The sequence below is a fragment of the Nestor notabilis genome, unplaced genomic scaffold (genome assembly GCF_000696875.1).
Source record: "Nestor notabilis isolate BGI_N333 unplaced genomic scaffold, ASM69687v1 scaffold11314, whole genome shotgun sequence".
NCBI lineage: Eukaryota > Metazoa > Chordata > Aves > Psittaciformes > Psittacidae > Nestor > Nestor notabilis.
The window spans coordinates 1,235-15,072 of NW_009926886.1; the positions used below are offsets into that span (position 1 = coordinate 1,235).

The 13,838-nt window shown below is 36.2% G+C and overlaps 1 protein-coding gene across 1 annotated transcript in view; it reads right to left on the bottom strand.

Annotated features, from left to right (window-relative positions):
• Positions 1-985: 985 nt before the first annotated feature.
• The window catches only part of ASB5 (ankyrin repeat and SOCS box containing 5), a 15,813-nt gene continuing 2,960 nt past the window's right edge, over positions 986-13,838 (bottom strand). The window contains exons 2-7 of the mRNA XM_010013798.1: positions 8,195-8,274; positions 7,010-7,117; positions 5,440-5,590; positions 5,170-5,304; positions 2,939-3,130; positions 986-1,583 (exon numbers count right to left, since the gene is read on the bottom strand). Coding sequence (XP_010012100.1) covers positions 1,456-1,583; positions 2,939-3,130; positions 5,170-5,304; positions 5,440-5,590; positions 7,010-7,117; positions 8,195-8,274 — 794 coding nt within the window. The 3' untranslated portion in view covers positions 986-1,455. The remainder of the gene's footprint in view (positions 1,584-2,938; positions 3,131-5,169; positions 5,305-5,439; positions 5,591-7,009; positions 7,118-8,194; positions 8,275-13,838) is intronic.

Below are 13,838 nucleotides of genomic sequence, written 5' to 3' on the forward strand. Positions count from 1 at the left end.
ACCCACAACATACTAGTTTCTAGATGAAAACTAAAACCACCCGACTTTGCACAATACAGACTCCTAAGCAGTTCTTCTTGTTTCGTGCTTTGGTTAGCAGGAATTGAGTATCAGTCACTGAGGAAGTAGTCTATTCTCAAACACCAAATGTAAAAGCCTAAGAAAAGGAGCACTGCATTTTGCTGGAGTAGTCATATGACCTTTTTTGACACAACTGGCAATTGTCACCGTGAAAGGGTATACACAGTCCATGGTCCAGACCATGGTGAAGCAGGCTGTCCCCTGCAGCTGATGGAGGTTAACAGGAGCAGATATTCAGGTGCAGCACATGGGGGACCCCACACTGGAGCATGGGGATGCCTGAAGGAGGCTGTGACCCTGTGGGAAGCCTGCACTGGAGCAGGCTCCTGGCAGGACCTGTGGCCCTGTGACGAGAGGAGCCCGTGCTGGAGCAGGTTTGCTGGCAGGGCTTGGTGGCAGGGCTTGTGACCCTGCAGGCATCCCACACTGAAGCAGTCTGTTGCTGAAGGAGGCACCCCGTGGAAGAGACACGCTATTTGTGAAGAACTACAGCCTGTGGGAAGGACTCACATTGGAGGGCTAGTGGGGAGGAGGTATTGAAAATTAGAGTGAACTTAATCACAAGAAGAGAGGGGTGGTGGGAAGGTGGTTTTAAGTTTTAGTTTTATTTCTCATTATGCTACTCTGATTTCATTGGTGATAAACAGTGACAGTAATTGGCAAGTGATCTCTCCCTGTTCTTATCTCAACCCACAAGCGTTTCATTATGTTTTCTCTCCCCTGTCCAGCTGCAGAGGGGAGTGATAGAGCAGCTTCTGGCATCCAGCCAGGGTCACGCCACCACAAAACTGTGGTTATGCTCACAGCAGTATAATCCCAATTCACAGCACAGGAAGAATAAAGGAAGTTTCTCGCTCTCTATCATTAATGAATTTTCTATATAAAGAAAAAAAAGAAAAATTGACTTTTTTTTTTTTATTTTTATCAATGCATATAGTGCACCTCTCATCAAGTATTTTTAGGTACACAAACAATGGAAATTTAAAAACACATAAAATAATGACTCCAACTAGACAAACTTAACAATAATAATGAAGAAACTCTTTGTGTTTCAGGTGTGTGAAACAGATCTTAGAAGTATACATACAATTAAAATTAACAGCACTAAAGCTATTTAGTAAGAGTTAAGCTAAAACTATACAATCATTTCCCAGGGTACGAGCACACTTACTCAATTCAGCCTTATTAGCACCTTGGTACCAGTTGCTGAATGGTTCCCAATTATTATATACCAACACCAGCTGTCGAAGATACATATTTCTTAAATAATATGCAAAAGGCTTTTTTTCCGCCCAGCAGTTTTTTAGGTAAAACGTACAATGAACAGAAAGAAGTAGTACTTGTTATTCATGTTCATACAGGTTAGTTACTCTGTTATCTGTACTGTAAGAAATTCTTCAGTATCGTTGGCAACTGGAGTTGTGGGACAAGATGCAGTCTAGCTCTTCCTATGTAATTCCGGATACATAGTCGGCAGAGCTGACAAAGAGAAGATGGTGTGGCTGCAAACAAAAACGAAAGGATATAATCATACAACTGTGAAGGCCAGTACTTGGTTTTACAACAGTCTTGCACAATAATGGGATTTCTAAAGAAAAGTCCACTTTTTGCAAATTTGTCCTTTTCCTTCATGGCCTTTTTGCTTTCAAAGATAAAGACTAGGGCTGCTGAAGCCTTATTCATAATCAGGCAAATATGCAAAACAGCAAGGTCAGGTCAGCAAATAAGCTGTGTTTTAAATTAAAAATCTGCTTCTAGAAAATCTCTTACGTTAACATGTTAGCAACATTGGAAATGTCATTTTTTATATTTTTTTATTCATACAGCAGGTGAAATACATGCTACAGCACTACAAGCTGCACTACCAATGCATTGCTGCAACACACATAAGTAGGGAAAACACCCCAAGATCCTGGACCATGTTTAGTGCTCTTACTAGCTCATGATCATGTCTTTGTTCGTCTAAGCCCCCAGTCGCCCAAGATGAACACATTGCTGTGTTTCTCTGGGCAATAAACCCACATGAGTTCTGTACCAATTCATTTTCGACATCTTTGCTGTGGATTTTAAAAATTCTCCTGGCCTCCTGTTAATTTTTTGATAATCAAATGATTTTAGAGGGTTTTTTTCATTTTGAACAGCATTCAGACTGGAGAAAATCATTAATTGGTGCTACCTCCAAAGAGATGCCCACAGCTACTGCAATAAGTTTCTCTGCTTATCTCCCATCTTTTTCTTTTAACTTATTTTTATGCTGTACGTATGTCAGTCTGAACAAATCCAGTTCCATCTGGGATGTTCTCTCTCTAAGGCAACAGACCTTTAAGAGTATTAAGGGACTCTTAAGTGCCAACTCCTACTTCTCAGGTACTAATAAAACAGTAAAGAAAATTTAGAAAATGAAACTTCTTGCCTATGATCAAAATAAAGCGCTTTACATGCACTTAAAAATATGTTTTTAAAAATATCAGGACAGCTGGCCAAAACTAAATATATTTTTCATCTGAAATTAAAATTTTCTGTTTCTTTTTAACAAGGTCTGTAACAGCCAATGGAAATGTAGCTTTAATGTATAATTTAATATATAATTGTGTAAACACCCAGTAAACATAAGATAATACTTTTTCGGCTTGTAAAAATTCGGATGCTGCTTGGTCAACAGGCTCTGGCCTGAGGCAAAATCTTACTGGGTATTTTCACAGTCAGAAAGCAATTTACTTGACTATTTCATAAAGCACAATGTTAGCTTCTGTAACATAGGTTGTTTGGGCTGTTGGGTTGGGGTTTTTTGGGGGGGTGTATGGGTTGTTTTTAAGAATACAAGTCACAGTTGCAAAAACACACATGTAAAACTTACCTTCATGGAGGAGCAGCACTCTCTCCACTAAGCTGCTTGGAGCAGCTAAATCGACAGGCCTCTCAAAATCTGTATTTTTGGCATTTATGTCTGCCCCAAATTCAAGGAGTAAGTTTACTATCTCTGTACTAGAATGCTGGGCAGCAGCATGGAGTGGGGTTTCCAAATGCTTTCCTTTCTGCACATTGGCACCTGGTGAGTAGGTGCACATAAAGAGATGTAAGAAGAGATTAATTAAAATTGTCATTGAGTAAAGATGATGTTACAAAACAAACAAAAGAACACGCACTGTCCTAGAACCTCACAGTGAAGTTAGCCCGTTCATTAATTTTGTTGCATAATCTGTGATCATATCTGTGGATTGTTTTGAACCCATACACTTATCCTAGGTTTTATTACCTAAGCACAACTAGGTTTCAAAGGAAAATACTTTATAAAACTAAAAGGAAAAGAAAAACCAAATCAGGTCATGTGAGCACCACTGTTGCCCTAACTATAAAAAAAAAGTACATTTTGTACATGTTTAAGAATATTTGCACTACATAAAAATATGTTTTCCTTATTTAAGTCTATGAAAATGATCACTAAACTGAAGTGTAGTATTTATATTTTTGTAACTACACGAACTCAGCAAGGAATGTAACTTGGATGCTTTACAGTTTTTCATGTGTTGAAGTTGGCAAAAGGTTTGAAATAGACTCTCATCCCATCCAACTTTTATCAAGGATTTTTCTACAAAGGACTTAATTTTAATTAAGTCAAGAAAGCCAACAGGGGAAAAAAACCCCAAACCATTCATCCTCCTAATCCACAAAATTGTAATTTTAATGCTTTTTTATTAATAAGGAATTGCTAATTTATTTTAAATTAAAATTGACTCAATTAATTTGCAATAATGCATTCATATTCCTGAAAAAATTATCCATACAAGAGCTAAACAAAACTAGCCACTATGGAAGAATTTCCTTTACAGGCAAGATGTTAATCCCCTAAAAATGAGGTTGCTTGAACAGCTTTCTAGACTATTCTAGAAGAAAAATCCAGACTTCTTAAGAGAGATTTACTAATCTTCTGAGACCAAATATTGGCTTTTGTACCAACTTTTCTCCCTTAATCAATACTTTTTGCCTTTTTAATTCCATTTGAGTAAAATAGTAATATCACAGCCCTAGTGATTAGAACTGAAGTCTGAATAACCCACTATTCTCAGTATTAACAATTTGAGAATACTTTCACAGTATCATTCTCTTGCCTATTTCATTGTCTATTTGCTTTTCAACTTCTAATACATCCTTACAAATTGATGAAACAGGAAAAAATTCAGAATCATGTAAGTGGTTTACTTATATTGCAATTTACATTCTCTTTTCTAACTCAGGGCACCAATGAATGTACAATATGTCCTTCTGTTACTATTTTTAATGTATGGTAGTATTTGAATTCTGAATACACCAATTATACCTCTGTGGTTTTTAAATATAAAAATCATGACACAGGACAGTTAATCACACAAGGAGGCTGACTTAATAAGAGACAATTTAACTGCTTGCTTAAGTTCTAAATAACCTGCAGTTAACTAGAAAAACAATTCTGGTGCAACAATGGCAAGTCTGTAATTATCCATACATTTTCATGTATTGTGCTGCAGGACACAATAGCCTTTTGTGTCATTACCTGAAACACAGCAAATGATCCTTCAGCTAAGCCAGTTGTATCCCTGGACTTGTGCTGAAATAGAGTGAGCCTCCAACAACTCTTCCCCACTGATTAAATAAATAATGTGAAATTTAGGGTCAAATGCCTTTACCTTACCTCTTCTCTCTGGTACTCAGCCTTTATGCCTTGTAAAAAGATCAATCAAAACATGCTGAAGAATGAAAAACGGTGGGACTACATTGCTAAAAAAAGTTCTGCTGAAACTTTACTGTAAAAAATTCCTTTCTCAAAAGCCAATTCTTAACCTTTGTTTTTCCTACAGAAAATGAACATCTACAAAGCTGTCCATAGTAGGTGCTAAAAATTTGGAACATCTATTCTTTTTTCCTAATATGCTTACTAAGCTACAAAAATGATGAAAGACCTATAGTAAGTTATGATACGAAAACATGCAGCACAGAATAAATTCAGTAGTAGAGCCCTGCAAGTAAGGGTTCTAGTTTCACTGATGGAGCACAGCTCACTTCAGTCTTATTTTACAAACCAGTAATACTTTTATTTAAATCATCACATACCTGCATACAGAAGCTTTCGAATACAATGGATCTGCTGTGAAACACAGGCTACATACAGAGGTGTTCCTAAATGAGGAAGGTCTTGGTCAACATCTATACCGGAGGATATCAGTACCTCCAGACATTCACTGTGACCTGTCAGTACAAAGCATGACAGAGTTTGCTCAACTTCAGTAAGCTGTCTCATAGACAAAACCAGACTCATTTCTTAACAGTGTTACTGAGACATTTGTCAACTGCTCCACATTTATTCAGCAGGTGATTTCTTACCTCTACTGGCTGCTTCATGCATTGGTGATGGAAGGCAGGACTCCCACTGAGCTTTGGCACCATACTCTAACAGGAGCTCAGCACATGCCGCGCTGCCTCTCGAACATGCGTTAAATAACGGTGTCACTCCATCAATTGTTGTAGCATTTACCTAGAATATAGAATATATAGAAATAGAATAAAATCTATTTCAGAACATAATTGAAAGAAAGGTAAACTTTTAAACAGGATATAGTTAGAAATTGCATTAAAATAACAAAAAAGAATACTGGCTAGAATAAAGTTGCTTAAGTGATCAGTTCCTGTGCTACTATCTTCCTCTCACCACACCCCTCAGCTGAAATTAGTTTACTAAGATATGTTGAATAAACCAAAACACACCTGGAATACTAAAGAGCACACACTAACACCTGAGCAGTAAGTAACTTTCAAAACCATGTGTAATAATGGTATAATGGGGGCCTTCTCTTTACAGCTCTCTCAAGAATGCAAACTCCATGTTAAATGTGAGATTTGCCATTTTCTTCTGTGGCTTTAACCTCCAGGGTGGAGGGATATTTCATAGGTTGGAGACAAAGCTGATAGTACAGGCTTGCTGATTTAATACCAATCTCACCACCTCACTGTTTAACGAATATTCCTAGTGTGAGAGAATGAGGAGAGAAACCAGGCAAATTTGTAAAGGCTAATCATACTAAAGGCGGAAGCACAGGTAATAGGAGAGGGCTTCTTTGAGGCCTCTGGCATATCCTCTTCCACACACCACCTAAGCCCACCAAAACAACTAAAAGTACTAAAAAAATTCAGATAGGAAAATTAAATTTGTTCTTATAGTTGTGTCCATAGAATCTCTGGTTTTGTGTCTTTAGAATCCTTGTGCTAGCTGAGGTGGAGAGGAATAGTGTTTGGAAACATGTATGTATTTTTTCTCTTTTTCTTCTTCTGTAATAACATAAATATATTCTATAAGGTTCTCAAAACTGAATTATACAGACAATAAATATTTCCATCACAAAGATCAGAGATTTGGTAAACTATACATATATACCCTTATGTCAGCAGAGATTGTAGGAAAGTGATCTGTAAGATCCCATAAAGTTTTGGGATAACAGACAGCCTGTGTCAGGAACACAGAAAAGAGACAGTGCTTTTTTATACTCAGACCAAAGAATTGTAAGAGCACACAAGTGCAGTGTGACAAAAAGACATTCTGGAGATTAGAAGAGCAGTCTCCTGCAAGCTACTCAAAGCCAGAGGAAACCAGAAGAGGAGAGGAATGCATTCCATATTTAGAACAGAAATAATTTAATGAAATTCAGAGAAGAAATAAGGCTGGTGACATACCACTAGCAGATTCTCTCCAATTCATTACTCTGTCTCAGTGTCTGCCCATCACTTTCCTTCGCTAGCTTTCAGATGGCAGTTTATTGTAATTAAATGAGATAAATGCAATCAATATGGTGAGTAGAGAGAAATACCGATTAAAATAAAATATAAATCAAGGCATATACCCTTCTCAGTGAAACCAAAGTTAGCACTGGACTCCACGTACAAAATCAAACCTCCTTACATTTGCTCCTGCTTCAAGAAGGATTCTTGCACATCCTACATGATCTCCCAGGCAGGCTTCATGAAGCGGAGTTACTTGGTCAATTGTTAGCGTGTCGACATTGTACCCCTATACAGGATATGAATGACATGTAAAGATCATAAAACAGCTGCTCTTGTTCAAATGAATAGTTTACAATACTCTAAATAGGCTTAAAACTCTACTTGCAATAAATAAATCTTCAGTGAACACAAAAAGAAATATCAATCAATGTATTTAACAGAATAAAAGTTACTTGTCAGCTCCTTTTTTTTTATTAAATCAGAAATAGGCTTAGGATATAGAGGGTATATAGAAGATGGAAACAGACTGTTGAGATGCACAGTGATAGGACAAAAGGCAAAAGACACAAGCTGGAACATAGTGAGTTCCAATTAGTTATATGAAAAAAAAAATTCACTGTGGGGACAGTGAAACCCTGGAACAGGAGTTCAGAGAGGTTGATGCATCTCCACGGATGGTGATCTTTAAAACTCAACAAGGCCCTGAGTCTAAACTGTCCTGTGATTTTATGATTCTCTGACTTAAGGTCTGAACTATCTGAAGCATGAATTTAGCAAGGAAAACGTGTCTTGAATCGATAAAATCATCAAGCCCTTGAAATTTTCTGCAGTGGATGTTGTTTGATTTTTAAGAACTAATAATTGTATCTATTGGCTTTTATCAAATGTATTCTATAGTATAATATTTAGTAGTGTAGAAGATAATATGGCAACACTGTAATAGTATAAGTTTAGTGGGTTTGCCGTTGTATTATTTTTTTTTTTTTTCCCAGATCACAGCTATGCAAAACCCAGAATGTTTCAGTGATTCTTCTCCTCAACAGGTATCTCCCTGACTAGCTCTATTTACCTGAGGGTTTAACACAGTGGTACTACTTTAACTTATGCCGTGCAAGAGGGGAAGATTGATATGAATTTAAATACAGCTATGATAAATTTTTTTTGGGGGGAAGAGGAGTTTTAAAACATACAGAGAAAATATTTTAAATATTAACTTGTATCTTATAAAAAAATCTTAAATGTGTCTTGCTCTGCAAAATTCCAGTGAAAAAAGCAAAGCAAAGCATACTAAATCTGCATTAATAATCTATGAGAGACTAAGTAACATTAAAAATTAAAGCAATTTTAAGAACATGGCCTTCACCTGTGACAATAAAGTCTTTAGAGAAAGAAGACGTCCTTGACTGGCTGCCTCATGCAGAGGTGAGCGATCTGCCCAAGAACCTATGTAATAACAACATTTATTGAGTAAACCATATGAGTTAAGATTTTGAAATGCATAGAGCAAAGCAAAAAATATAACGCATACAATGAAGAAAATTGTCCCATGAAATTATTCTTTCCTCTTTAGAAACTCAATTTCAAATGATCAGTTTCTAGACAATAAAAAATGCTCTATTAACTGTAAACACCTCTAATAAATGATTATGTGTTGCAGACAACAAAATATCAAGATTTGACATTTGTTTTCAGTTATTTGTCACCCACAAAAAAAGCGGGAGAGAGGGGGGTGGGGAACTAAGAAACCCAACGACAACCCCACCTTTGCACATGTACCCACCCTTAACTCCCAGCCCAGGTCCGAGGGTCTTCCTATGGCTCCTGGTGAAGAACCTGTCCCTTCCTCTAAAAGATGGGCCACTGGCAGGTCCCTTCTAGCCAGACAGGGTTGCAGGCCCAGCTGATACCAATTTATTGTATCGTGTTGCAGATCAAATTTTGAGAGATTGTGCAAGGAAGAACCATCTTCAAAATATATTATGAATTACCATTATTTATTCCTGTAAGAAGAAAATCACTGGAACTCTAAGATGCTAATGTAATCACCTATGTGAGTTATATCAACTCTTCAAAAATCACTGCACAAAGGCAGAGAAAATTAGCTAAGTATAATGAATTGGTAAGAACAGCAGATAAATCTCTGATGTGCAAACATGCTTGACTTTGTCTGTTGCAATGAACTAGGTCTGTCTGCAAAGCCAGTTACTGCAATTTGGTGACAAGGCAATGAATTTTAAATTAGGCTTTTGCTCAATTGCTGGCAATCACCCGTCTAAGCTCTAAGGTAACTACTCAGTAGAAATACACCCTGTTTCCATTTCCTTTTGGACCCCTTCTGGCCACTAGCCTGTTTCAGAAAGGACACTTTTGGTTACAATAAGCAGCAACCTCAAATGACAGAGAAGATTAAAACTGCTCAACCAGAAAAGAAATTGGGGCACAGTTAAAGCCTGTGAAACAGTGCACAATATGGAAATTGAGATAAAACCTCAACTTTCCTAGAGGTATTAATGAACAAAACTAAAACTTACTCAGATGTAAGACTCTATCTTCTCACAGAACATATAACTACACTGTGGAACTCAGCACTACTGGATGCTATTCAGATCAAAAATATAGCAAAAAGCACAGCTGTGTATTAAAATTATCCTAAAACCATATAAAGCTGATCACAGATGTTAAAAAATACAGGAAATTAAAGCTTTGTAAACCTGATCTTAAAAACGCATGAAGATTTCAATTCTGTCAGAGTATCCAGGATCAGTGAGAGTCCTTCACAGGTAAGATCCAGCTTCCAAAACCCTCAGAATAATTTGCACTCTGATATTATTCCATATACTTTTTACTTAAGGTTTAATAAATGTAATATTTTGCAATTCTTATTGCTAGTCAGAATAACAGCTAAAAAACCTGTGAACAAAGTGACTAGGATTTTAAGGGATATACTACTACAAAAACTGACCTCAGAAATCTTAAAGTGACCTGATTTTGACGAAACATCAGTATTTTCTCTGTCATTCCAATAAGCTAAAATATATTAATCCTATTGTAGGCTGGATGTGTGCAATCGCTATGAGAATTTTGACCAACATCTTCCTTCTGTAGTAGTATCTGCACCAGCACTAATTCAACCAGTTCTAATTCAACTTAATTAGATCCATTAACTTCTCCTGCTCGCAGCTGCAAAGAATTTCTCAATAATAATGACAGCTGTATTTAGAGGCTGCTTTTGAAATTTTGTCACCCTGTCTCTACAGATGAGAACTTCTCTCGACCGTTTATCCTACTCCTAAATTAACAGGCAAAAAAAGGACAAAGAAAAACATCTAATAAAATTGTAAGTGTCATGGAATTTTTATGCCCATAAATGCACTACATTTTTGTAGCTGTTTGTAACTCTAAACAGAACAAACATGCAGGTAGGAACTGAAAGCAACATGTTTTCCACCTTTCTTCCCTTCACCTCCTTCCATCTTGGATTGCTCAGAAGAACGCCTGTTAATGTCATTACTCCAGTGACATTTGAGATCAACCAAGTGATGCCAGATACCACTGTGAGCTCTGTTTTGCACCTAGACGCACCTTACATCCCTTTCTTCATGTAGAGACAACCGGCAGCTAGCTGCTTCTGTTAAATCTATTAAATACAAGAGGCCTGTATCATCTCTACTAGAAATAAAATCTACAAGCAAAATGCTGCAGAAACATTTTGTGCAAACCAAGTTTGGAAAAATCCCTTCACATTCCGCCTGATTTATCAATAAACAGTAATTCATCATTAAATAACACAGGGACAAGAATATGTTCAAAATAAATATGCATCATAAACAAACATCAAAGGTGTCTTAAACTTTTTGTTTAAATTGCTGCCTTCTGCTAATCTACAAACTTGCTATGTCTCTCGCTTAGAAAGCATTAACAAGAACATAAACAAGGACAGTTTTTCTTTCATTGTTGTCTGTAACAGCAGTATTAGCAAACATGATCTATTTCGAAACTGTTAATGCATTAATTCCCTACTGGAGTTGTCTCTGACAGATGCTGACTACAAAGTATCTCTAACTATATTTAGAAATCACATTAGTTCCAAGTTCTCTGGTGTATAGTTTACCAGGAAGGGCAGCCTATATTGCTTTGTAAACACAAGAAAGAATAAATATATTCACTGTATTAACAGGTGAGGTTAAAAAGAAAAAAATAAATTACAAAGTATCATACAATACCTAAATCTCCATCTCCCCATGGCACTTCCAGCCAATTGCAATTATAAATCCTACTCATTTCTTTCAATCTGGAAAATAAAAAAACAAACATCTGTTCTTGCTAGTTGGGCCTGTTCACTCAGCTATGTTTGGAAGGAGATCAGCAGCTCACTGTAACACGAACTTGCACCCTTCAGTGAACACAGCTTTGAAGATATGCGCATAAACAAGTTGCCGGTTACTTTTCTTATTCTGAAGGTCTGCAGCCATTTTTATTCATTTTTCACATTTCTTTTTGTAATATAACAAAGTGCCAGTATCTGTGCACGTGCCTTCCAAGATAGATTGACTGGAATATCAACAGAATTGAAACTATGTGAAATCAAGAGAACCTTGAGCTGAATAAGAACTGCAGGACAAACTCCTGTCTTTTAACCTCATGCAAGGAGATACATAGTTTTGTATCCTCAAAAATCAGCGTTTGTACACAGATTTGTAAGTGAAGCATTGCCAGATGTTCATGTTATTTTACTACTTACTCATAACATACTTAGAAAAGAAATAAGCACTGATATTCTGAACATGTCCCAAACACTATTTGATTTGTATGCCGAACTGTGGTTTTCTTTTAGCAGTTCACTATTGCCTCAGTTATTTCCTAAACAATTCTTTGGTTGTTAAATTGGGGGTTTGATAACCATTCACAGAAGTGAAAATCCCCAAACCGGGGATTTTTAACTGTGGCTTTGATCCATTTCTAAGTCATTAATATTCCTTTCTTCACATTTTCCTATAGACTTCACTTCTTCACCTCTACCTGCTATTATTTGTCATTCCTGCGCTTACAATCATAGTAGTAAAATACTAAGTTGAAATACATTTTTGTAGAAGTCCTTCATTCAATTCATCCCATCCCTTTTGGGTTTATTTCTAAATATTTGTGTAGCCTTAAACAAACAAACAAAACAAAACAAAACTCATGCCAGTATAAAAGGTATATTTAAAAAATTAAAAATGGGATTTTGGAAGCAAGGAAGACTGGAAGTGAATGAAAGGCTTCTCACTAACTTTACTGGGAAAAGATTTATGCCAAGGTTCATCATTTCAGAAAATACTGCATAAAGGGTAAATAGAAAACAGTATCATCAGAGAGCTGAAAACAGAACCTTGTCACAGTCCTTTACTGGGAAATGAGATACACAAACTATTCTGGAAGTGTTGTAGCTAACATTAATTTCTGCAAATCCAGCAAGTGCTATGTATAAATTCATCACTGCTCCCTTTTATTTCTTAAGATGTATTTTGAGTGTTTCAGTTTGTGGCAACTGAAGCAACAGAAAGGATCAATAACTAGAACAGATAGATAAACTCTGCAACGTTATAGTCCCAAGATCAGTGGCCTCCATTCAGTTGTTAAAACGGCCTGGTATTTTGTATATGTAATTAAGTTCTAACAGATTTTTAGTGTGGCACTATGACATTATCCATTTCTCTAACACCCATGAGGATAAAGAACTGTGTCAACTACTTAACTGATATTTGACATTAAAAACAATTCAAAAGAATCTTAAGTGAAGGATTTAAAAGTTAAGAAATAATACATCTTTGGTGCTTAAACTACTATGATTAAATACGAACAGTAAAATGAGCCACTTCCATTTAACAAATGAAATTCCAGAAATCAACATTGAAGAACTCCAAAAGAATCACAATTTAGGTTAGAGAAAATTAAAACATGTCTAAGGGAGAAGATACAGTTCAAGTGGCATTTAAATACTTCATTTAAATATTTTAAATAATCTTTGATTTCATTTGACTAAAAATTATATAACAATATATAAATATATACACATAAACAAACACGCATGCAAAAACTCAACCCAACCCTTATTAGTTCAAGCCAATATTCTTTCCATTGTTTCTTATCATGTAGACTCAAAATTTGTGGATTTCATTCCAAATGCAAGTGCCAATGATATCCTACTCTTGAAAACCATACAAACCATGTCTATCTTCCTACACAGTTCTGCTTGTGATGTACCCATATTATGTGACAACGCAGTAGTTTTGCCATTCCACTGTTTATTCAGTGAATGAATTAGCATTGAAATTATTTTTTACCTCCATATCTAATAGGATCTCTCACTCTTTAAGGCATGCTATCCAAACTATAAACTGGCTATAACATTGTTAATTTTATATTGCATTTTTAATGGTATTCTCCCAATAACAAAAGAATATTTCAAAACCCTTGCTGAATCTATCTTCATAACATCATCCATTCCTACTATTTTATAACTAAGGAACCAAAGGACAGAGTTTTAATGCTAAAATTGCAAAACCAGTCTAACAGCTTATTTTTTTCAGAGTAGTTAGGCCTTAGAGTGTACACTGAAAGCATAGTTTAATTATGGTTATGAGACCTTTGAGCTTCTGAAATTTCAGCCTTAGATAATAATAACCATGATCAGTCAAGAAACTTTCAGGTTAGATGATTGGTCTTAAAACACACAGGTGCCACAGCAAAGACAAGAATAGAATTTGCTTTTAGAGACATTAAAATGTTAACTCTTTTTCCTTACCATTCACTACAGGCTTCTAAACTTTATAACATACAGGAAAACATAGGGTGTATTTTTTCAGAGTACGAAGCTAATGCATTCTCAGCACATCATCCATCTTGAACGTCAAAGGAAGAAGGGGTTTTGTGGAAAAGTACAGCATGTGACTGTGTTGTCGAATACTGAGGGTGACTGAGCATTGGAATAGGCTGCCCAGAAGGTCAGCCTTTGTGGAATCTCTTTC